The 26,247-nt window shown below is 38.1% G+C and overlaps 1 protein-coding gene across 1 annotated transcript in view; it reads left to right on the top strand.

Moving 5' to 3' along the window:
* The window catches only part of MOSPD2 (motile sperm domain containing 2), a 61,423-nt gene that overhangs the window by 27,779 nt on the left and 7,397 nt on the right, over positions 1–26,247 (top strand). Inside the window, exons 8-12 of the mRNA XM_007466335.1 lie at positions 2,233–2,357; positions 17,726–17,902; positions 22,352–22,464; positions 24,885–24,981; positions 25,767–25,863. Of these exons, the coding sequence (XP_007466397.1) occupies positions 2,233–2,357; positions 17,726–17,902; positions 22,352–22,464; positions 24,885–24,981; positions 25,767–25,863 (609 nt within the window). The remainder of the gene's footprint in view (positions 1–2,232; positions 2,358–17,725; positions 17,903–22,351; positions 22,465–24,884; positions 24,982–25,766; positions 25,864–26,247) is intronic.

Raw genomic sequence — 26,247 nt, 5'->3', positions numbered from 1 at the left:
CAGAAATAAACCCTAACATTTATGATTAATTGATTTGTTAACAATGGTGCCCAGACAATTAGGTGGAGAAAGATTAGTCTTTTTAATAAATGGTACTGGGACAACCGAATATCCACATTCAAAAGAATGAAGTTGGACCTCTACCTTCCATCATATACAAAAATTAACTCAAAATGGGTCAGAGTTAAAATTATAAAACTCTTAGAAAAAAACATAGGAGTAAATCTGTATGACTTTGGAGTAGGCAGTGGTTTCTTAGGTATGACACCAAGAAAGCACAAGCAACAGAATAGATACATTGTACTTCATTAAAATTGAAAACTTGTGTACCTCAAGGGACACCATCAAGAAGGTAAAAAGACAGCTCTCAGAATGGAAGAAAATATTTACAAATAAGACATCTGATGAGGGACTTAGGTCTAGAATACATAAATAACTTTTATAATGCAACAGTAAAATGACAAATGGCCAAATTAAAAAGGGTGAAAGATTTTAATAGACATTTCTCCAAAGAAGATATGCAAATGGGCAATAAATACATAAAAGATGCTCAACATCATTAGTCATTAGAGAAATGCAAGTAAAAACCGAATGAGATACTACTTCACACCTGCTAGGATGGCTGCAATCAAAAAGACTAAAGTAACAAGTGTTGGTAATGATGTGGAGAAATTGGAGCCCTCATACATTGCTGGTGAGAATGTTAAATGGCGCAGCCACTGTGGAAAAACAGTTTGGCAGTTCCTGAAAACATTAAACATAGAATTACCATATGACCCAGCAGTTCCACTCCTAGGTATATCCCCAAGAGAACTGAAAACGTGTCTACACAAAGAGTTGTACACAAATGTTCTTGGTAGCATTATTCATAATAGTGAAAAGTGGAAACAATCCAAAGTTCATCAATTGATAAATGGATAAACAAATGTTACATATCCATAAAATGGAAAGTTATTCAGCCATAAAAAGGAATTAAATATTGATACATGCTACATCATAGATGAACCTCAACATGCTGAGTGAACAAAGCCAGTATGGAAAAAAACACATGTTGCATGATTCCATTTATACAAAATGGGCAAATCCATAAAGACAGAAACTAGATTAGTGGTTGCCAGGGAATGGGAGAAGGGAGGATAAGGAGAGATTGCCAGTCCAGTGGGGGCAGATTTCTTTTCGGTGTGATGACAGTGTTCTAAAATTATATAGTGGTGATGGGTTACACAACTCTGTGAATATACTAAATAAAAAACCTTGATGTGTATACTTTAAAAGGGTGAATTTCATGGTATGTAAGTTTTATCTCCATAAAGCTGTTATAAAAAGTCAGATTTTGCACTTCAGTTAATTCAAGTAGCATAGCTTCAAACATGTCAACTCAGACTTTTTAAATTGAAATTAATGAAAATGTAAATGTTATGTAAAAAAATTTTAAGCACAATTAGCCAAAGTAAAAAGGCAATTTTCTGAACCACTGTTTAATCTTTATCATGCGGTTTTATTTCCTGATTTTTTTTCATTGACACTTCTGAAAATGTAATGCTGGATTTCTCTTTTAATTCCTTTAAAATGTGCTTAGAAAGTCATGATGGAAACGAGGTTTAAAAGTTTAAGTAAATCAGAATGGCATGACAGAACAAAATTGTAATTACTAAACAGCTGTGTTTGATAACAGTTTATTCTTGCAGATTCTGTAAGATCGTCACAGTTCTAAGCTGCAGGGCTTGGGAGAAAGGCACAGACATTCAGGCTTAGGATGGAAAGTCTGGGTCTGGCTCACGCATAATGAGGAAGCCTGCTTTTTTCTTTTCCTGACTTCTCATTGAGAAGGTTTTTCAGATTGGGGGTTTATCAGAGAGGCATAAGGCAAACGACTCTTCTCATACATGTTAGTGAATCACAATGCTGTTTGATTCATTGTCTGGAAATCTTAGTAGTTGGGATCATTGATGGATTTGTACAGAGGCCAAAACCCTGATAGGTTTATTAATGAACATCAGGATAAGTTAATCTTCCTGAATCTTCCTGGAACATTTGAAACCCACAAGGGACCGTCAAAATGTAGATGCCTACAGAGATTAGAGAATGTGAATTAAGTACTGTGCCATGGAAAAATACATATTAACAGATTTTAGGCTGAACTAATTTCAGAGGACGTGGGTTAGCACGTACAGTAAGTAAATCGAGAAAGAGAATGAAAGGAATTTAATGAAGTGACTGTTTTTTCTTCAGCTGCTTTCAAAATTGTGAAATCCTGGCTTGGTCCAGAAGCAGTGAGTTTGTTGAAGTTTACAAGTAAAAATGACATCCAAGACTATGTCAGTGTAGAATACCTGCCTCTTCACATGGGCGGAACTGTAAGTACAGTACTTGAAACCTGTTTCTAAAATAAGACTGGGTCATGGCACATGAGGCTGTATTCTTTCCTCAAGGAAAAAGGAAAAGCAGTATCTTACCATCCTAAGAAAAATCATAGATACCCTAAAATAGCAAGCAGTGTTACAGACACTTTTTATTTAAGCTTTCAAGTTGTTAAATTTTTATTTGTGAATAGGTCATGTCTTTACATGGTTCTAAACTGAAACCTATGGAGTAAAAGTATTCAGAAACAAGTATTCAGTAAAAAGTCTTTGGACTGCTATGCCAACCACACTGTTCCCCTCCCTAGTTTCATTTCTTATTTTTATTTCCAGGGATCTTTGTTACCTATATAAGCAACTATAGTAAATATGCAATACATATATAAGCAACTATAGTATATATGTAATTCTTTCTCCCTCCCATCTGTTTTAAAAAAGTAGTGTATTTATACACTATTGTGTATCCTGCTTTTTTCTTCACGTCTTACAGATCATTCTAAATCAATATGTGATAAGTTGTCTTACTCTTGTTTATGGCTGCATAGTATTCCAGTGTCTAGAGATGAACCATAAATTGTTTAAGGAATAACCATAAGTTATTTAATTTCCTTTTGATGTGTCTTTAGTTTGCTTCCAGTTGTTTACTGTTGAACAGTTTTTAATTTAAAAGGTAACATATACTGTCATTTCCATTTTTTGGAAATGATCTTACTACTTAGAAGTAAGAGACCAGGAGTAAGTAGATATATGTTAAATTTTTAATATTCCATAACAGTGAAACATATTTGGATAATGACTTTTAAATAAACTGTGAAACCTATGGATTTGGTATGCTTTGGGTTAGTTTGATTAATATTTCAATTATTTGATTTTTATAATCTACTTTGTACTGGCAAAATTGTATTCAACTAGAACCAAAGGACTAGCAAAGTGAAAACTTTTGGTGTGTGCTTTTCTTTGTTTTCTTTCATTTTAAAAAAGTGGAACCAATATTTTTGGGGGGGAGCTATCAATCTTTTATTTTTATAGTACATATTTGTACAATACATCTGGAACCTATCAAAGATCATCTCTTAGCGACTGAATAAAATATCTGAACCACAATTTACTCTTTTTTTTTTGGTGGTACGCAGGCCTCTCATTGTTGTGGCCTCTCCCATTGGGGAGCACAGGCTCCGGACGCGCAGGCTCAGCGGCCATGGCCCACAGGCCCAGCCGCTCCGCGGCACGTGGGATCCTCCCGGACTGGGGCACGAACCCGCGTCCCCTGCATCAGCAGGCAGACTCAAGCACTGTGCCACCAGGGAAGCCCCACAATTTACTCTTACTCTCCACGAGGATGATGTGTTATACAGAAAGTTCTCAGCAGCTTTTGGCAACCAGCTAAAGATGATTTTAAAAAGGAAAAAAAAGAAAAGAAGAAATAGTAGGAAGTCCCTAGACAACACTTATTATCTGAGACTCAGATTTATTTTAAAGGATAACAAATATATATTATCCTTAGGTCTAAGATTCTGTTTCCAGACTATAAGAACTCAAGATAATCCTCCACAGAACTCCCAACACACTTCAACTCACTGCAAGAGAAAATGGGTGGGGTGGGGGTAACAGAAAATTGAATTTTTCCTATACAGACATGCATAATTATTTCTTCAGCCAAATTGGACCTTAAACTGGTTACGAGTATCTTGATTCCCAGACACCTGAAAAACCAAATGAAAAGTCTCTATTATTACTGAATGATGGTCATTAAAGATGGCTGAAAATATGTTTCTTTTTTCCCCCTTAAACATCCAATTATTTCTGTCTTTTTTTTTTAACTTTTATTGGAGTATAGTTGCTTTAAAATGTTGTGTAAGTTTCAGGTGTACAGCCAAGTGAATCAGTTATATATACATATATATCCATTCTTTTTCAGATTCTTTTCCCATATATTACAGAGTGTTGAGTAGAGTTCCCTGTGCTACACAGTAGGTCCTTGTTACTTATCTATTTTATATATAGTAGTGTGTTTATGTTAATCCCAATCTCCTAATTTATCACTACCCCCATGTTTCCCCTTTGGTAACCGTAAGTGATTTCGAGATTTTGTAAATAAGTTCATTTGTATCATTTTTTTATTAGATTCCACATATAAGTGATATCATGTGAGTCTTCTCTTTCTCTCTCTGATTTCACTTAGTATGATCGTCTCTAAGTCCATCCATGTTGCTGCAAATGGCATTAATTCTTTCCTTTTATGGCTGAGTAATATTCCTTTATATATATGTACCACATCTTCTTTATCCATTCCTCTCTTGGGCATTTAGGTTGCTTCCATGTCTTGGCTATTGCAAATAGTGCTGCAGTGAACGTTGGGGTACATGTATCTTTTCAAATTATGGTTTTCTCTGGATATGTGCCCAGGAAGTGGGATTGCTGGATCATATGGTAGTTCTATTTTTAGTTTTTTAAGGAACCTCCATACTGTTCTCCATAATGGTTGTACCAACTTTCATTCCCACCAACAGTGCAGGAGGGTTCCCTTTTCTCCACATCCTCTCCAGCATTTATGATTTTTTTTTTTAATGATGGCCGTTCTGACCAGTGTGAGCTGATACCTCACTGTCGTTTTGATTTGCATTTCTCTAATAATTAGTTATGTTGAGCATCTTTTAATGTACTTCTTGGCCATCTGTATATCTTCTTTGGAGAAATGTCTATTTAGATCTTCCGCCCATTCTTTGATTGCGTTATTTTGTTTGTTTGTTTTATTAACTGCATGAGCTGTTTGTATATTTTGGACATTAATCCCTTGTTGGTCGCTTTGTTTACAGATATTTTCTCCCCGTCTGTGGGTTGTCTTTTTGTTTTGTTTATGGTTTCCTTTGCTGTGCAAAAGCTTGTAAGTTTAATCAGGTCCCATTTCTTTATTTTCATTTTTATTACTCTAGGTGGTGGAACAAAAAAGATATCGCTGCAATTTATGTCAGAGAGTGTTCTGCCTATGTTTTCTTCTAAGAGTTTTATGGTATCTGGTCTTACATTTAGGTCTTTGATCCATTTTGAGTTTACTTTTGTGTATGGTGTTAGAGAGTGTTCTAATTTCGTTCTTTTACATGTAGCTGTCCAGTTTTCCCAGCACCATTGACTCAAGAGACTGTCTTGCCTCCTTTGTCCTAGTTTAGTTGACCATAGGTTGGTGTGTTTATTTCTGGACTTCCTATCCTGTTGCATTGATCTATATTTCTGGTTTTGTGCCAGTACCATAATGTTTTGATTACTGTAGCTTTGTAGTATAGTCTCCAGATTGCTTTGGATATTTGGGATCTTTTGTGTATCCATACAAATTTTTAAATTTTTTGTTCTACTTCTGTGGAAAATGCCATTGGTAATTTGATACGAATTGCATGGAATCTGTAGATTGCCTTGGGTAGTGTAGTCATTTTGACAGTATTGATTCTTCCAGTCCAGAGACATGGTATATCTTTCCATCTGTTGGTGTCATCTTCAGTTTCTTTTATCAGCGCCTTATAGTTTTCAGAGTACAGGTCTTTTGTTTCCTTACGTAGGTTTATTCCTAGGTATTTTATTCTTTTTGATGTAATGGTAAATGGGATTGTTTCCTTAATTTCTCTTTCTGATCTTTCATTGTTAGTGTATAGGGATGCAAGAGATTTCTGTGTATTAATTTTGTATCCTGCACCTTTACTGAATTCATGGATGAGCTCTAGTAAGTTTTCTGGTAGCATCTTTAGGATTTTCTATGTATATTATCATGTCATCTGCAAACAGTTGACAGTTTTACTTCTTTTCCATTTTGGATTCTTTTTGTATCTTCTCTGATAGTTTTGGAAGTCCTGTACACAGCAGTGTTATATAAAAGTGGTGAGAGTGCACACCCTTGTCTTGTTCCTGATCTTAGAGGTAATGCTTTCAGCTTTTCACCATTGAGTATGATGTTAGCTGTAGGTGTGTCATAAATGCCTTTTATTATGTTGAGGTATGTTCCCTTTATGCCCACCTTCTGGAGAGTTTTTTTATCATAAATGGGTGTTGAATTTTGTCACAAGCTTTTTCTGCATCTGTTGAGGTGATCATATGGTTTTTATTCTTCGGTTTGTCAATTTGGTGTATCACACTTACTGATTTGTGGATATTAAAAATCCTTGCATCCCTTTGCATAAATCCTACTTGATCTTGGTGTATGATCCTTTTAATGTATTGTTGGATTCAGTTTGCTAGTATTTTGTTGAGGATTTTTACATCAATGTTCATCAGTGATATTGGCCTGTAATTTTCTTTTTTTGATATCTTTCTCTGGTTTTGGTACCAGGGTGATGGTGGCCTCATAGAATGAGTTTGGGAGTGTTTCTTCCTGTGCAGTATTTTGGAATAGTTTCAGAAGGATAGGTGTTAACTCTTCTCTAAATGTTTTATAGAATTCACCTATGAAGCCATCTGGTCCTGGAGTTTTGTTTCTTGGGAATTTTTACATCACAGTTTCCATTTCAGTACTTGTGATTGGTCTGTTTATATTTTCTGTTTCTTCCTGGTTCATTGTTTGGAGATTGTACATTTCTAAGAATTTGTCCATTTCTTCTAGGTTGTCCATTTTATTGGCATATAGTTGCTTGTAATAGTCTCTTGTGATCCTTTGTATTTCTGTGGTGTTTGTTGTAATTTCTCCTTTTTCATTTCTAATTTTATTGATCTGAGCCCTCTCCCTTTTTTTTTCTTGATGAGTCTGGCTAAAGGTTTATCAATTTTGTTTATTTTCTCAAAGAACCATGTTTTAGTTTCATTGATCTTTTCTTTTGTTGTCTTCATCTCTATTTCATTTATTTCTGCTCTGATCTTTATGATTTGTTTCTTTCTGTTAGCTTTGGGTTTTGTTTGTTCTTCTCTTCCTAGTTGCTTTAGGGGTAAGGTTAGGTTGTTCCTTTGAGATTTTCCTTGTTTCATTAAGGTAAGATGGTATTGCTGTAAACTTCCCTCTTAGAATTGCTTTGCCACTTCCCATAGGTTTTGGATCTTTGTGTTTTCATTGTCATTGTCTCTAGGTATTTTTTGATTTCCTCATTGATTAATTCAGTGATCCATTGGTTGTTTATTAGCATATTGTTTAACTTCCACGTGTTTGTGTGTTTTTTTTTTTTTAACATCTTTATTGGGGTATAATTGCTTTACAATGGTGTGTTAGTTTCTGCTTTATAACAGAGTGAGTCAGTTATACATATATATATGTTCCCATATCTCTTCCCTCTTTGTCTCCCTCCCTCCCACCCTCCCTATCCCACCCCTCCAGACAGCCACAAAGAACCGAGCCGGTTTCCCTGTGCCATGCGGCTGCTTCCCACTGGCTATCTACCTTACGTTTGTTAGTATATATATGTCCATGTCTCTCTCTCGCCCTAACACACCTCACCCTTCCCCCTCCCCATATCCTCAAGTCTGTTCTCCAGTAGGTCTCTGTCTTTATTCCTGTTTTACCCCTAGGTTCTTCATAACATTTTTTTTTCTTAAATTCCATATATATGTGTTAGCATACGGTATTTGTCCTTCTCTTTCTGACTTACTTCACTCCGTATGACAGACTCTAGATCTATCCACCTCATTACAAATAGCTCAATTTCGTTTCTTTTTATGGCTGAGTAATATTCCATTGTATATATGTGCCACATCTTCTTTATCCATTCATCCGACGGCGGGCACTTAGGTTGTTTCCATCTCCGGGCTATTGTAAATAGAGCTGCAATGAACATTTTGGTACATGACTCTTTCTGAATTCTGGTTTCCTCAGGGTATATACCTAGTAGTGGGATTGCTGGGTCATATGGTAGTTCTATTTGTAGTTTTTTAAGGAACCTCCATACTGTTCTCCATAGTGGCTGAACCAATTCACATTCCCACCAGCAGTGCAAGAGTGTTCCCTTTTCTCCACACCCTCTCCAGCATTTATTGTTTCTAGATTTTTTGATGATGGCCATTCTGACTGGTGTGAGATGATATCTCATTGTAGTTTTGATTTGCATTTCTCTAATGATTAATGATGTTGAGCATTCTTTCATGTGTTTGTTGGCAGTCTGTATATCTTCTTTGGAGAAATGTCTATTTAGGTCTTCTGCCCATTTTTGGATTGGGTTGTTTATTTTTTTGTTATTGAGCTGCATGAGCTGCCTGTAAATTTTAGAGATTAATCCTTTGTCAGTTGATTCATTTGCAAATATTTTCTCCCATTCTGAGGGCTGTCTTTTGGTCTTGTTTATGGTTTCCTTTGCTGTGCAAAAGCTTTGAAGTTTCATTAGGTCCCATTTGTTTATTTTTGTTTTTATCTCCATTACTCTAGGAGATGGGTCAAGAAGGATCTTGCTGTGATTTATGTCATAGAGTGTTCTGCCTATGTTTTCCTCTAAGAGTTTGATAGTTTCTGGCCTTACATTTAGGTCTTTAATCCATTTTGAGCTTATTTTTGTGTATGGTGTTAGGGAGTGATCTAATCTCATACTTTTACATGTACCTATCCAATTTTCCCAGCACCACTTATTGAAGAGGCTGTCCTTTCTCCACTGTATATTCCTGCCACCTTTATCAAAGATAAGGTGACCATATGTGCATGGGTTTATCTCTGGGCTTTCTATCCTATTCCATTGATCTATCTTTCTGTTTTTGTGCCAGTACCATACTGTCTTGATTACTGTAGCTTTGTAGTATAGTCTGAAGTCAGGCAGCCTGATTCCTCCAGCTCCATTTTTTGTTCTCAAGATTGCTTTGGCTATTCGGGGTCTTTTGTGTTTCCATACAAATTGTGAAATTTTTTGTTCTAGTTCTGTGAAAAATGCCAGTGGTAGTTTGATAGGGATTGCATTGAATCTATAGATTGCTTTGGGAAGTAGAGTCATTTTCACAATGTTGATTCTTCCAATCCAAGAACATGGTATATCTCTCCATCTGTTTGTATCATCTTTAATTTCTTTCATCAGTGTCTTATAATTTTCTGCATACAGGTCTTTTGTCTCCTTAGGTAGGTTTATTCCTAGATATTTTATTCTTTTTGTTGCAATGGTAAATGGGAGTGTTTTCTTGATTTCACTTTCAGATTTTTCATCATTAGTATATAGGAATGCCAGAGATTTCTGTGCATTAATTTTGTATCCTGCTACTTTACCAAATTCATTGATTAGCTCTAGTAGTTTTCTGGTAGCATCTTTAGGATTCTCTATGTATAGTATCATGTCATCTGCAAACAGTGACAGCTTTACTTCTTCTTTTCCGATTTGGATTCCTTTTATTTCCTTTTCTTCTCTGATTGCTGTGGCTAAAACTTCCAAAACTATGTTGAATAAGAGTGGTGAGAGTGGGCAACCTTGTCTTGTTCCTGACCTTAGTGGAAATGCTTTCAGTTTTTCGCCATTGAGGATGATGTTGGCTGTGGGCTTGTCATATACGGCCTTTATTATATTGAGGAAAGTTCCCTCTACACCTACTTTCTGCAGGGTTTTTATCATAAATGGGTGTTGAATTTTGTCAAAAGCTTTCTCTGCATCTATTGAGATGATCATATGGTTTTTCTCCTTCAATTTGTTAATATGGTTAATCACATTGATAGATTTGCGTATATTGAAGAATCCTTGCATTCCTGGAATAAACCCCACTTGATCATGGTGTATGATCCTTTTAATGTGCTGTTGGATTCTGTTTGCTAGTATTTTGTTGAGGATTTTTGCATCTATGTTCATCAGTGATATTGGCCTGTAGTTTTCTTTCTTTGTGACATCCTTGTCTGGTTTTGGTATCAAGGTGATGGTGGCCTCGTAGAATGAGTTTGGGAGTGTTCCTCCCTCTGCTATATTTTGGAAGAGTTTGAGAAGAATAGGTGTTAGCTCTTCTCTAAATGTTTGATAGAATTCGCCTGTGAAGCCATCTGGTCCTGGGCTTTTGTTTGTTGGAAGATTTTTAATCACAGTTTCAATTTCAGTGTTTGTGATTGGTCTGTTCATATTTTCTATTTCTTCCTGATTCAGTCTTGGCAGTTTGTGCATTTCTAAGAATTTGTCCATTTCTTCCAGATTGTCCATTTTATTGGCATAGAGTTGCTTGTAGTAATCCCTCATGATTTTTTGTATTTCTGCAGTGTCAGTTGTTACTTCTCCTTTTTCATTTCTGATTCTATTGATTTGAGTCTTCTCCCTTATTTTCTTGATGAGTCTGGCTAATGGTTTATCAATTTTGTTAATCTTCTCAAAGAACCAGCTTTTAGTTTTATTGATCTTTGCTATTGTTTCCTTCATTTCTTTTTCATTTATTTCTGATCTGATTTTTATGATTTCTTTCCTTCTGCTAACTCTGGGGTTTTTTTGTTCTTCTTTCTCTAATTGCTTGAGGTGCAAGGTTAGGTTGTTTATTCGAGATGTTTCCTGCTTCTTAAGGTGGGCTTGTATTGCTATAAACTTCCCTCTTAGAACTGCTTTTGCTGCATCCCATAGGTTTTGGGTCGTTGTATCTCCATTGTCATTTGTTTCTAGGTATTTTTTAATTTCCTCTTTGATTTCTTCAGTGATCACTTCGTTACTAAGTAGTGTATTGTTTAGCCTCCATGTGTTTGTATTTTTTACTGCTCTTTTCCTATAATTGATATCTAATCTCATGGCGTTGTGGTCGGAAAAGATACTTGATATAATTTCAATTTTCTTAAATTTACCAAGGCTTGATTTGTGACCCAAGATATGATCTATCCTGGAGAATGTTCCATGAGCACTTGAGAAAAATGTGTATTCTGTTGTTTTTGGATGGAGTGTCCTATAAATATCAATTAAGTCCATCCTGTTTAATGTATCATTTAAAGCTTGTGTTTCCTTATTTATTTTCATTTTGGATGATCTGTCCATTGGTGAAAGTGGGGTGTTGAAGTCCCCTACTATGAATGTGTTACTGTCGATTTCCCCTTTTATGGCTGCTAGTTTTTGCCTTATGTATTGAGGTGCTCCTATGTTGGGTGCATAAATATTTACAATTGTTATATCTTCTTCTTGGATCGATCCCTTAATCATTATGTAGTGTCCTTCTTTGTCTCTTCTGATAGTCCTTATTTTAAAGTCTATTTTGTCTGATATGAGAATTGCTACTCCAGCTTTCTTTTGGTTTCCATTTGCATGGAATATCTTTTTCCATCCCCTTACTTTCAGTCTGTATGTGTCTCTAGGTCTGAAGTGGGTCTCTTGTAGACAGCATATATATGGGTCTTGTTTTTGTATCCATTCAGCCAATCTGTGTCTTTTGGTGGGAGCATTTAGTCCATTTACATTTAAGGTAATTATCGATATGTATGTTCCTATTCCCATTTTCTAAATTGTTTTGGGTTCGTTATTATAGGACTTTTCCTTCTCTTGTGTTTTTGTCTAGAGAAGTTCCTTTAGCATTTGTTGTAAAGCTGGTTTGGTGGTGCTGAACTCTCTCAGCTTTTGCTTGTCTGTAAAGGTTTTAATTTCTCCATCAAATCTGAATGAGATCCTTGCTGGGTAGAGTAATCTTGGTTGCAGGTTTTTCTCCTTCATCACTTTCAGTATGTCCTGCCACTCCCTTCTGGCTTGTAGAGTTTCTGCTGAGAGATCAGCTGTTAACCTTATGGGGATTCCCTTGTGTGTTATTTGTTGTTTTTCCCTTGCTGCTTTTAATATGCTTTCTTTGTATTTAGTTTTTGACAGTTTGATTAATATGTGTCTTGGCGTATTTCTCCTTGAATTTATCCTGTATGGGACTCTCTGTGCTTCCTGGACTTGATTAACGATTTCCTTTCCCATATTAGGGAAGTTTTCAACTATAATCTCTTCAAATATTTTCTCAGTCCCTTTCTTTTTCTCTTCTTCTTCTGGAACCCCTATAATTCGAATGTTGGTGCGTTTAATGTTGTCCCAGAGGTCTCTGAGACTGTCCTCAGTTCTTTTCATTCTTTTTTCTTTATTCTGCTCTGCAGTAGTTATTTCCACTATTTTATCTTCCAGGTCACTTATCCGTTCTTCTGCCTCATTTATTCTGCTATTGATCCCATCTAGAGTATTTTTCATTTCATTTATTGTGTTGTTCATCATTGTCTGTTTCATCTTTATTTCTTCTAGGTCCTTGTTAACTGCTTCTTGCATTTTGTCCATTCTATTTCCAAGATTTTGGATCATCTTTACTATCATTATTCTGAACTCTTTTTCAGGTAGACTGCCTATTTCCTCTTCATTTGTTAGGTCTGGTGGGTTTTTATCCTGCTCCTTCATCTGCTGTGTGTTTTTCTGTCTTCTCATTTTGCTTATCTTACTGTGATTGGGTTCACCTTTTTGCAGGCTGCAAGTTCGTAGCTCCCGTTGTTTTTGATGTCTGTCTCCAGTGGCTAAGGTTGGTTCAGTGCGTTGTGTAGGCTTCCTGGTGGAGGGGACTAGTGGCTGTGTTGTGGTGTATGAGGCTAGATCTTGTCTCTCTAGTGGGCAGGTCCACGTCTGGTGGTGTGTTTTGGGGTGTCTGTGGACTTATTATGATTTTAGGCAGCCTCTCTGCTAGTGGGGCAGCAGCAGCCTTAGCGTCTCCTGCCCGTCTCTGGTTTCCGAGCTTTTCTCGCGCCCGTCTCTGGAGCTCCTTTAGGCAGCGCTCTTAAAACCCCTCTCCTCGCGCCCCAGGAAACACAGAGGCAAGAAAAGGTCTCTTGCCTCTTGGGTAGGTCCAGACTTTCCCCCGGACTCCCTCCCGGCTATCCGTGGCGCACTAACCCCTTCGGGCTGTGTTCAAGCCGCCAACCCCAGTCCTCTCCCTGCGCTCCGACCGAAACCGAAACCGAGCCTCAGCTCGCAGCCCCGCCCGCCCCCGGCGGGTGAGCACACGAGCCTCTCGGGCTGGTGAGCGCCGGTTGGCGCCAATCCTCTGTGCGGGAATCTCTCCGCTTTGCCCTCCGCGCCCCTGTTGCTGTGCTGTCCTCCGCGGCTCCGAAGCTCCCCGCTCCGCCTCCCGCAATCTCTGCCCGCGAAGGGGCTCCTAGTGTGTGGAGACCTTTCCTCCTTCACGGCTCCCTCCCACTGGTGCAGGTACCGTCCTTATCCTTTTGTCTCTGTTTATTCTTTTTTCTCTTGCCCTACCCAGGTACGTGGGGAGTTTCTTGCCTTTTGGGAGGTCTGAGGTCTCCTGCCAGCGTTCAGTAGGTGTTCTGTAGGAGTTGCTCCACGTGTAGATGTATTTCTGGTGTATCTGTGGGGAGGAAGGTGATCTCTGCGTCTTACTCTTCCGCCATCTTGGAAAGAGCTCGTGTTTGTGTTTTTTACGGTTTTTTTCTTGTAGTTGATGTCTGTCTCATAGCATTGTGGTTGGAGAAGATTGTTGATATGATTTCAGTTTTCTTAAATTTACCAAGGCTCACTTTGTGGTCCAGCATGTGATCAATCCTGGAGAATGTTTCCCGTGTACTTGAGAAGAATGTGTATTCTGCTGCTTTTGGATGGAATGCTCTATAAATATCAGTTAAGTCTATCTGGTCTAATGTGTCATTTAAGGCCTGTGTTTCCTTATTGATTTTCTGTCTGGATGATCTGTCCCTTGATGTGAGGTGTTAAAAGTCCCCCATGATTATTGTGTTACTGTCAGTTTCCCCTCTTATATCTGTTAACATTTGCCTTATGTATTGAGGTGCTCCTAAGTTGGGTGCATATATATTTACAATTGTTATGTCTTTTTTGATTGATCCCTTGATCATTATGTAGTGTCCTTCTTTGTCTCTTGTGACAGTCTTTAGTTTAAAGTCTATTTTGTCTGATATGAGTATTGGCACTCCAGCTTTCTTTTGATTTCCATTTGCATGGAATACCTTTTTCAGTCCCCTCACTTTCAGTCTGTATATCCCTAGATTTGAAGTGGGTCTCTTGTAGATAGCATATATATGGGTTTGTATCCATTCAGCCGGTCTATGTCTTTTGGTTTGAGCATTTAATCCATTTACATTTAAAGTAATTATCTGTATGTATGTTCTTATTGCCATTTTTTATTTTATTTTTTTGGCCATGCTGCATGACTTGCAGGATCTTAGTTCCCCAACCAGGGATTGAACCCAGGCCATGGCAGTGAAAGCACCAAGTCCTATGCACTCAACCGTCAGGGAATTCCCTTCTTAATGCCATTTTGTTAATTGTTTTTTCCATTTGTTTTTGTATGTCTTTTTTCTCCCTTCCTCTTTCCTCTTGTGATATGGTGACTTACTTTAGTGTTGTGTTTGGATTCCTTTTTCCTTTGTGTGTGTCTATTGTAGATTTTTGGTTTGCGGTTACCATGTTTTGACATAGCAGTCTGTGTACGAATAAGATTGTTTTAAGTTGCTGGTCTTTTAATTTCAAATGCATTTCCAATATCCTGCATTTGTACTTCCATCTTCTCATGATTGATGGTTTTGATAGCATATTTGTGTGTGGATTATTTCCTACCTTTACTGTTAGTTTTCCTTTACCAGTGAGCTTTTCCATTCATAATTTTCTTGTTTCTAGTTGTGGCCTTTTTTTCCCCCATCTAGAGAAGTTCCTTTAGCATTTGTTGCAAAGCTGGTCTGCTGGTGCAGAATTCTCTTAGCTTTTGCTTGTCTGTAATGCTTTTGATTTCTCCGTTGAATCTGAATGAGATCCTTGCTGGATAGAGTAATCTTGGTTGTAGGTTTTTCCCTTTCATCTCTTTAAATATATCGTGCCACTCCCTTCTGGTCTGCAGAGTTTCTGCTCAAAAATCAGCTGATAACCTTCTGGGAGTTCCCTTGTATGTTATTCATTGCTTTTAATATTTTGTCTTTGTGTTTCATTTTTGTCAGCTCGATTAATATGTGTCTCGGGGTGTTCCCCCTTGGGTTTATCCTGCATGGGACTCTCTGCACTTCCTGGACATGGGTGACTATTTCCTTTCCCATGTTAGGGAAGTTTTCAGCTATTATTTCTTCAAACATTTTCTCAGGTCCTTTCTTGTCCTTCTGGCACCCCTTTAATGTGAATATTGGTATGTTTAATGTTGTCACAGAGGTCTCTTAGACTGTCCTCATTTCTTTTTTCTCCCTTCCTCTTTTCTCTTGTGATATGGTGACTTACTTTAGTGTTGTGTTTGGATTCCTTTTTCTATTCTGTTTCGTGGCAGTGATTTCCACCATTCTGTCTTCCACTTCATCTGTTCTTCTGCCTCATTTATTCTGCTCTTGATTCCTTCTAGTGTATTTTTCATTTCAGTTATCATATTGTTCATCTGTGTTTGTTTTTTCTTTAGGTATTCTAGCTCTTTATTAAACATTTCTTGTGTCTTCTCAGTCTGTGCTTCCATTATTTTTCCGAGATCTTGGATCAACTTTACTGTCATTACTCTGCATTCTTTTTCGGATAGATTGCCTATCTCCACTTCATGTAGTTGTTTTTCTGGGGTTTTTATCTTGTTACTTCATCTGGGACATAATCCTCTGCTGGTCTCATTTTGTCTAACATGCTGTGATTGTGGTTTCTGTTCCACAGCCTACAGGGTTGTAGTTCTTCTTGCTTCTGCTGTCTGCCCCCTGGTGGATGAGGCCAGTCTAAGAGGCTTTTGCAGGGAATTCCCTGGCGGTCCAGTGGTTAGGGGTCCATGCTTTCACCACTGAGGGTGCACATTTAGTCCCTGGTTGGGGAAACTAAGATCCTTCAAGCCACAAGGTGTGGCCAAAAAAAAAAAAAAAAACCATTTATTTAAGAGGCTTGTGCAGGTTTCCTGTTGGGAGGTACTGGTTCCTGCCCATTGGTATACGGAGCTGGGTCTTGTCCCTCTGGTGAGCAGCTGTGGGCTCAGGAAGACTTTAGGCAGAATGTCTGCTGATGGGTGGGGCTGTGTTCCCACTGTGTTGGTTGTTTGGCCTGAGGCACCCCAGCACTGGAGCCTGCAGGGTGTTGGGTGGGGCCAGGTCTTGGTGAGAAAATGGCAGCCTCCAGGAGAGCTCACGCCAATGAGCACTCCCCAGAACTACCTACCACCAGTAGTGTCTTTGTCCCCACAGTGAGCCACAGCTGCCCCCCACCTCATAAGGAGACCCTCCAATACTAGCAGGTAGGTTTGGCCCAGGCTTCTATGAGGTCACTGCTTTTACCTGTGGGTCCTGGTGCTCATCAGACCTTATGTGCGTCCTCCAAGAGTGGAGTTTCTGTTTCCCCCAGTCCTGTGGAATTCCTGTGATCAAACCCTGTTGGCCTTCAAAGCCAGATGCTTTTGGGGGCTCCTCCTGATGCCAGACCCTCAGGCTGGGCAGCCTGATGTGGGACTTGGGACTTTCACTCCTCTGGGAGAACCTCTGCTATCTAATTATTTTCCAGTTTGTGGGTAGCCCACCCAGCAGGTATGGAATTTGATTTTATCGTGATTGCACCCCTCCTATCGTCTCGTTATGGCTTCTTGCTTTAGGACGTAGAATATCTTTTTTGGTAGGTTTCAGTGTTTTTTGGTCAATGTTTGTTTAGCAGTTAGTTGTGATTTTGGTGTTTCCATGAGAGGAGGTGAGCTCATGTCCTTCTACTCTGCCATCTTGTCTCGGCCCTCAATCACAAATGCTTCATTTTGGCGTGCTCAATTTTTGTCAATATTTTTATGCCTTCTAGGTTTCATGTTTTACTTAGAAAAGGCCTTCCCTTAATTAGGTTTTGGGTTTTTGGGTTTTTGTTGTTGTTTGTTTAATCCTCCTATGTGTTGTTCTGGAGCTTATGTCGTTTTTTTAAAAATATACACATACATTTAAAGCTTTTATTCATCTGAAATTCTTTTTGGTATAAAGAATGAGCTAGGGACTTCCCTGATGGTCCAGTGGTAAAGAATCCACCTTCCAATGCAGGGGACACGGGTTCGATCCCTGGTCGGGGGACTAAGATCCCATGTGCTGCGGGGCATCTAAGCCCACACGCCACAACTACTGAGCTCGTGTGCCTCGATGAGAGAGCCCACATGCCGCAAATTACAGAGTCCATGCACTCTGGAGCCCGCGCACCACAACTGCAGAGCCCATGCACCCTGGAGCCCGTGTACCACAGCTAGAGAGAGAAAACCCACACGCCACAACTAGAGAGAAGTCCGTGTACTGCAACGAAAGATCCCACATGCCACAACTAAGACCCGACACAGCCAAAACAAGAAAAAGTAAAATTAAAAAAAAAAAAATGAGCTGAAGATCCAATTTGGTTCTTTGACAGATGGCTGGCCAGTTGTCCCACACCACATCCTGCTTTTACCCTTGCTGTTTCAAAATGCTTGCTTTGTTTTAAATTTCACTATCTAATTAGCTCTGTTTTCTTGGCCAGAAGAATGGATTTTAACTTTACTAAGAGAATTATCTCTCCACCCACCTCTTAGCAAGCTGATACAAAATTCTTTTCTCTCAGGATCCTTTCAAGTATAGCTATCCACCACTTGTAGATGATGACTTCCAGACACCGTTGTGTGAAAATGGGCCTATTGCCAGTGAGGATGAAGCTTCAAGTAAAGAAGATATAGAAAGTGATGGCAAAGAAACCTTGGAAACAATTTCTAATGAAGAACAAACAGCTCTTCTTAAAAAGGTAATTTTTTAAACATCTTTATTGGAGTATAATTGCTTTACAATGGTGTGTTAGTTTCTGCTTTATAACAAAGTGAATCAGTTATACATATACATGTGTTACCATATCTCTTCCCTCTTGCGTCTCCCTCCCTCCCATCCTCCCTATCCCACTCCTCTAGGTGGTCACAAAGCACCGAGTTGATCTCCCTGTGCTATGCGGCTGCTTCCCACTAGCTATCTGTTTTACGTTTGATAGTGTATATATGTCCATGCCACTCTCTCACTTTGTCCCAGCTTACCCTTCCCCCTCCCCATATCCTCAAGTCCATTCTCAAGTAAGTCTGTGTCTTTATTCCCGTCTTACCCCTAGGTTCTTCATGAACTTTTTTTTTCTTTTTAGATTCCATATATATGTGTTAGGATACGGTATTTGTTTTTCTCTTTCTGACTTACTGCACTCCGTATGACAGACTCTGGGTCCATCCACCTCACTACAAATAACTCAATTTCGTTTCTCTTTATGGCTGCGTAATATTCCATTGTATATATGTGCCACATCTTCTTTATCCATTCATCCGACGACGGGCACTTAGGTTGTTTCCATCTCCGGGCTATTGTAAATAGAGCTGCAATGAACATTTTGGTACATGACTCTTTCTGAATTCTGGTTTCCTCAGGGTATATACCTAGTAGTGGGATTGCTGGGTCATATGGTAGTTCTATTTGTAGTTTTTTAAGGAACCTCCATACTGTTCTCCATAGTGGCTGAACCAATTCACATTCCCACCAGCAGTGCAAGAGTGTTCCCTTTTCTCCACACCCTCTCCAGCATTTATTGTTTCTAGATTTTTTGATGATGGCCATTCTGACTGGTGTGAGATGATATCTCATTGTAGTTTTGATTTGCATTTCTCTAATGATTAATGATGTTGAGCATTCTTTCATGTGTTTGTTGGCAGTCTGTATATCTTCTTTGGAGAAATGTCTATTTAGGTCTTCTGCCCATTTTTGGATTGGGTTGTTTGTTTTTTTGTTATTGAGCTGCATGAGCTGCTTGTAAATTTTGGAGATTAATCCTTTGTCAGTTGCTTCATTTGCAAATATTTTCTCCCATTCTGAGGGTTGTCTTTTGGTCTTGTTTATGGTTTCCTTTGCTGTGCAAAAGCTTTGAAGTTTCATTAGGTCCCATTTGTTTATTTTTGTTTTTATTTCCATTTCTCTAGGAGGTGGGTCAAAAAGGATCTTGCTGTGATTTATGTCATAGAGTGTTCTGCCTATGTTTTCCTCTAAGAGTTTGATAGTTTCTGGCCTTACATTTAGGTCTTTAATCCATTTTGAGCTTATTTTTGTGTATGGTGTTAGGGAGTGATCTAATCTCATACTTTTACATGTACCTGTCCAATTTTCCCAGCACCACTTATTGAAGAGGCTGTCCTTTCTCCACTGTATATTCCTGCCACCTTTATCAAAGATAAGGTGACCATATGTGCATGGGTTTATCTCTGGGCTTTCTATCCTATTCCATTGATCTATCTTTCTGTTTTTGTGCCAGTACCATACTGTCTTGATTACTGTAGCTTTGTAGTATAGTCTGAAGTCAGGCAGCCTGATTCCTCCAGCTCCATTTTTTGTTCTCAAGATTGCTTTGGCTATTCGGGGTCTTTTGTGTTTCCATACAAATTGTGAAATTTTTTGTTCTAGTTCTGTGAAAAATGCCAGTGGTAGTTTGATAGGGATTGCATTGAATCTATAGATTGCTTTGGGAAGTAGAGTCATTTTCACAATGTTGATTCTTCCAATCCAAGAACATGGTATATCTCTCCATCTGTTTGTATCATCTTTAATTTCTTTCATCAGTGTCTTATAATTTTCTGCATACAGGTCTTTTGTCTCCTTAGGTAGGTTTATTCCTAGATATTTTATTCTTTTTGTTGCAATGGTAAATGGGAGTGTTTTCTTGATTTCACTTTCAGATTTTTCATCATTAGTATATAGGAATGCCAGAGATTTCTGTGCATTAATTTTGTATCCTGCTACTTTACCAAATTCATTGATTAGCTCTAGTAGTTTTCTGGTAGCATCTTTAGGATTCTCTATGTATAGTATCATGTCATCTGCAAACAGTGACAGCTTTACTTCTTCTTTTCCGATTTCGATTCCTTTCATTTTCTTTTCTTCTCTGATTGCTGTGGCTAAAACTTCCAAAACTATATTGAATAAGAGTGGTGAGAGTGGGCAACCTTGTCTTGTTCCTGATCTTAGTGGAAATGCTTTCAGTTTTTCACCATTGAGGATGATGTTGGCTGTGGGTTTGTCATATATGGCCTTTATTATGTTGAGGAAATTTCCCTCTACGCCTGCTTTCTGGAGGGTTTTTATCATAAATGGGTGTTGAATTTTGTCAAAAGCTTTCTCTGCATCTATTGAGATGATCATATGGTTTTTCTCCTTCAATTTGTTAATATGGTTAATCACATTGATAGATTTGCGTATATTGAAGAATCCTTGCATTCCTGGAATAAACCCCACTTGATCATGGTGTATGATCCTTTTAATGTGCTGTTGGATTCTGTTTGCTAGTATTTTGTTGAGGATTTTTGCATCTATGTTCATCAGTGATATTGGCCTGTAGTTTTCTTTCTTTGTGACATCCTTGTCTGGTTTTGGTATCAAGGTGATGGTGGCCTCGTAGAATGAGTTTGGGAGTGTTCCTCCCTCTGCTATATTTTGGAAGAGTTTGAGAAGAATAGGTGTTAGCTCTTCTCTAAATGTTTGATAGAATTCGCCTGTGAAGCCATCTGGTCCTGGGCTTTTGTTTGTTGGAAGATTTTTAATCACAGTTTCAATTTCAGTGTTTGTGATTGGTCTGTTCATATTTTCTATTTCTTCCTGATTCAGTCTTGGCAGTTTGTGCATTTCTAAGAATTTGTCCATTTCTTCCAGATTGTCCATTTTATTGGCATAGAGTTGCTTGTAGTAATCCCTCATGATTTTTTGTTTTTTTTTTTTTTTTTTTGATGAGTCTGGCTAATGGTTAACCAATTTTGTTTATCTTCTCAGAGAACCAGCTTTTAGTTTTTTCGATCTTTGCTGTCGTTTCCTTCATTTCTTTTTCATTTATTTCTGATCGGATTTTTATGATTTCTTTCCTTCTGCTAACTTTGGGGGTTTTTTGGTTCTTCTTTCTCTAATTGCTTTAGGTGCAAGGTTAGGGTGTTTATTTGAGATGTTTCCTGTTTCTTAAGGTAGGATTGTATTGCTGTAAACTTTCCTCTTAGAACTGCTTTTGCTGCATCTCATAGGTTTTGGGTCATCGTGTCTCCATTGTCATTTGTTTCTAGGTATGTTTTTATTTTCTCTTTGATTTCTTCAGTGATCACTTGGTTATTAAGTAGTTTATTGTTTCGCTTCCATGTGTTTGTATTTTTTACAGATCTTTTCCTGTAATTGATAACTAGTCTCATAGCGTTGTGGTCGGAAAAGATACTTGGTTCGATTTCAATTTTCTTAAATTTACCAGGGCTTGATTTGTGACCCAGGATATGATCTATCCCGGAGAATGTTCCATGAGCAGTTGAGAAAAATGTGTATTCTGTTGTTTTTGGATGATCTGTCCATTGGTGAAAGTGGAGTGTTAAAGTCCCCGACTGTGCTTGTGTTAGTGTCGATTTCCCCTGAAAAAGGTAATTTTCACAAAAAAGGTGAAATTGAGACAGAAGCTGTGACATAGCCCCCATTCCACCACTAGCTGGCTATGTAATTTTAGGTAATTCACTTAACTTGCTGCCCTTCCACATCTTTGTACGTAAAAAGAGGAAGGATGGCACTAGTTGACTGGTAGTGTGCTACAGTATATAAAAGGTTGATTCCATGCTTTTGTATAAAAATTGGCTAAACACATCTTAAAAGAGTCCTTTTATCTAAAGTATTTTTTATCTATCTAAAATAAGTAAAAGTAATTAACTCAGAACATTACCTTGATCTTTCTCTCTTTCATTTTTAAAGAACACTTAGTTATGTTTTTATGAGATATCAGGGACCTGATAGAGGGATAAATATATTGCATTGTAGAACAGATTTTGAAACGCTTAAAAGGGAGGGGAATTCCTGGGTGGTCAAGTGGTTAGGACTCTGCGCTCTCACTGCTGAGAGCCCGGGTTCAGTCCCTCGCTGGGGAACTAAGATCCCACAAGCCATGTGGGGCAGCCAAAAAAATAAAAACTCTTAAGGGAATGACCATGTTACATTTTCTAAAGGGGCCTATTTACAGAGTAGGCACTCAAATATAGGTCAATCATCAGGTTACTATATGTTAAATATATAATTTAGATATAATAAACCTATGTTAAAGATTGCAGTTTGGATTGAGTCACTATAATGCTTACTTTTTGACCTAATGAAATGCCTGTCAGTGTGAAATTCCATTTTTTTATCTTTTTTCTTCATATATATAATTTTTTGTCTTTAGGTTAACATAATTGAACCTACTTTCAAAGCAGAAGAGAATGAAAAAGTTGATTCCAAAATGAAAGCTTTCAAGAAACCATTGAGTGTGTTTAAAGGGCCTTTATTACACATCAGGTACTAGTTGAGGATTTTATTAGCTATGCTTTCATAATACATCTTGATCATTTTGAGGGAACTGCAAAATTAAGAAAACTTCTGGCCTGTTTTTGAAACTGTGGAAATACAAAATTAAGGGTTATCTGAAGACTCACCTTGGTTTCCAGATATAGTGGACATTTGTAGCTACCTTTTTGTTACTTATTCTGTTCAGTGTGTTTAAAGGGCCTTTATCCCACATCAGGTAATAAGAGTGAATATGCGTATATTAACAACAAGTCTGAATGACATATTTTTTTCATTTTACTGATAGTGTTTGACTTGCACAAGTTTGAGGTTGCCAGAAATGACACTGAAGTAGCCATTTATCAATTTGACCTTCCAAAAGCTAAAGCTGAACCAGAAAAATAGGGTTTTTACCAAAGCCGAATTTCAGCACATCTCTATTTTTCTGTCTAGGTTGTTCAATCCAAAAAATTCAGTATTGTTTCCTTATCATGATGTAAAGACCTTTCTCACTAATGATGCTTTTGGTTGGTAAATCTGTACAGCCTTATGTTAATACTGCCTTACCAACTTTATTTAGTAATGGCCTACTGTATCATTTTCTATCCCTTTACTTGAAACCTTTCTATGTAACTGTTAAAGACTCATGAACAATAGAGCCAGACATTTTAAACATCAAATCTGAATTTCTCTGACAAGATTGGTTTGTTTACATATATTTTGAATACTGTTCTATTTGGATTTATCTTCACCATCTGCACGAGTCTGTGTGTGAGAGGGAAGGAGGGAAACACACGTGCATGGTGCATGTTCTTTTCCGTGGTTTTTCTTTGTAGTTCCCCCCACTTTGGAATTTGTTTGTTTCCCATTTTTCCCTCTACTAGTTTGGAAGTTACTGTTTTTTCTCTGGAGGCCTGTCAAAACCATACGTCCTGGCTTGTAACTATCAAGGTACGGCTAGAAGATCCGGCTAGGGAGAAAGCCAACTCTGCAATGCCCACCCATCCCTCCAGAAAATCATCTCCTCTCGCTCTCTCACACACATACATACATACATACATACACACACACACACCACACACCCCTAACCAACCTCTGTCTCCCTAGAGCTTTTCATGGTTTTTGTGCTGGATACTGAGAGCAGATCTGAGATCCATTAACCTTCCTGGCTTTTCTGTGGTATATTCCAGATTGGGTTTTAAAAAGATGCCAGCAACCATACTAATTTATGTCTTGTCCAAAGCTGGGCACAGCTCTCCTGGGAGAGCACTTTTTTAAAATGTGTGTTCTTTACATGAATAAATATCTCTGATATGCACATATTCCTGATAAAAAATGGATCTATTTAAAGGTGGAGCTTATAGTCAAGGGCTATCTGAAGAATTCACCTTTTTATCTAAAAATCACAGTCTGGGCTTCCCTGGTGGCGCAGTGGTTAAGAATCCACCTGCCAACGCAGGGGACACGGGTTCGAGCCCTGCTCCGGTAAGATCCCACGTGCTGCGGAGCAACTAAGCCCGTGTGCCACAACTACTGGGCCTGCACTCTAGAGCCCGAGAGCCACAACTACTGAAGCGCGTGCGCCTAGAGCCCCTGCTCTGCAACAAGAGAAGCCACCCAATGAGAAGCCCATGCACCGCAACAAAGAGTAGCCCCAGCTCGCTGCAACTAGAGAAAAGCCCACGTGCAGCAACAAAGACCCAGTGCAGCCAAAAATAAAAATAAAATTTTTTAAAAGTAAGTAAATAAATAAAAATCAGTCCTTTGCATCATTTGGAGGCACCCAATTTGGCTCATGTAATTAAACTACACAAACTTTGCTTGAGTCTTTTTATTTTTAAAATGCAGTGGCCAGTAATAGTAAAATTTGCATTTTGAGCCTCACTGATTTTTTGACAATTTTTTCCTGTAATTCCCGCCGCATATTTTGTGTTTTTCTCCTTCCATATTATTTAGAAAAATCCTTTCTATAGTCAGGACTTATTCTGTTACTTAAATATATCCCTGATGATCATTTTAAGTTATACTCTTCTCTCTTGATGTATAAAAATGTGCCCCATTCTAATGTTTGTAATTAAGTTGAAGCAGCAATTTCTTCTCTGATTTTTATCTTTCACCTACCAAAGAGTTTTAATAAAGAAACCTTAAGATGGTGCTGATTATAGGACTAATTCAGAATCTTCCTAATTCGCTCCTGTTCTTCCCTATTTTGCTTTTAGATCTAGGGGGAAACCATAGGACTTTTTAGTGTGCACTGAATCAGTAAGATTAAAATACAAAATATATTAGGTATTGTTTTGTAATCTTCTTTGATGAAATCTCTTTATACAAATGAGTGTAAAATATTAACCAAATGTTTTTCTTCAAGCTGATGATTAGATTGTCATTTATTCTGAGCCATACCATTGGCTTATGCTTTTGTTGTCACCTAGCCCCGCGGAAGAACTGTATTTTGGAAGTACAGAATGTGAAGAGAAGAAAGCTTTAATAACATTGACAAATGTAACAAAAAACATAGTGGCATTTAAGGTAAATATCTGAAAGATATAAATTGTGTGAAAATTGAAAGATTGATAATTTTGAACTTGCACAGTGGTTTTATTTCTGTTTTTAGGCTTGTTATACTGCCTTCTGTCTCTGTGTGTCACAGCTTATCTAAAATTTTCCCTGAGGTCTGTATCTTAGTCTTTAATGTGCAGTAATAGGGTACTGTCCAAATTAGTCCCAGGGTTTGTTTGTTTTTAAAAAAAAAAAAAAAAGACACTTTTCATTGTATGAATAATTCATAGAGAGAGTGAAAAAATAAAACTATAAAATCTAAAGTGCAGTCTCCCCCAAGTGTGGTATATTCTGGAGTATAGTTTATACTGGATACTAACCTAACACTGAGCATTAAGTATAACAGGACTGACTCCACCGCTGCCCCATATTGTAGGGTATTACTTCCTTAAATCATCTACTTCCTAGATGTCCTTTGATTACTGCTTTTAAATTTCTGGACACTACTGTAACATGTGTTCTAACGTGTGTTGTTTTTGAACATGAATTATTAAATTCAGGTGATTAACAGGATAAATATTTAACAGTTGGATTTCTTTTTTTAGTTTAAGAGGAAGGCTAAGTAACAGACTGATGAGTGTTTTGTTCTAGTAGATTGAGATGCTTTTTTCCTGCAGATGGGAAAAGATATATTCTATATACATAACCACCAAGATTGTTTTATAGACTTTTTATTAATGATTTTTAAGTCATTTTAAAGCCACTTCCCCCCAAAGAGCATAAAGGTTATGTGACTACTGTTTTTTTGTGAACAGGTGAGAACAACTGCTCCAGAAAAGTACAGAGTCAAGCCAAGCAACAGCAGTTGTGACCCGGGTGCATCAGTTGATATAGTTGTGTCTCCCCACGGGGGTGAGTTGTCACCTGGCTGGCCACAGTGGGGTGTTATGGGGGGCCTGGGGCTGGGTGATGACTCAGCAAAGCTGGACTGGAATCTAGAACTTAGCAGGGTATCAGCAAGTCACCTCGCCACACTCTGGGCATCTGTTTTCTCACCTGTAAAATGAGACGGGTGAATGGCTCTCATTAAAACAAAATTATTTTTAAGAAGTAAAATTGTTTAAACTGATGCCAGTTAAAATTGAATTTCAAACAGAAAAATTCTTCATCTTTAGGAGAACTTTTTCCTTTTTTAAGATAGTTCCGGGCTTCCCTGGTGGCGCAGTGGTTGAGAGTCCGCCTGCTGATGCAGGGGACCACGGGTTCGTGCCCCGGTCCGGGAGGATCCCACATGCC

The sequence above is a fragment of the Lipotes vexillifer genome, unplaced genomic scaffold, assembly GCF_000442215.2.
Source record: "Lipotes vexillifer unplaced genomic scaffold, Lipotes_vexillifer_v1.1 scaffold169, whole genome shotgun sequence".
Lineage (NCBI taxonomy): Eukaryota > Metazoa > Chordata > Mammalia > Artiodactyla > Lipotidae > Lipotes > Lipotes vexillifer.
The sequence above is the reverse complement of the archived record's forward strand: the minus strand, read 5'-3'. Positions and strand labels throughout refer to the sequence as shown.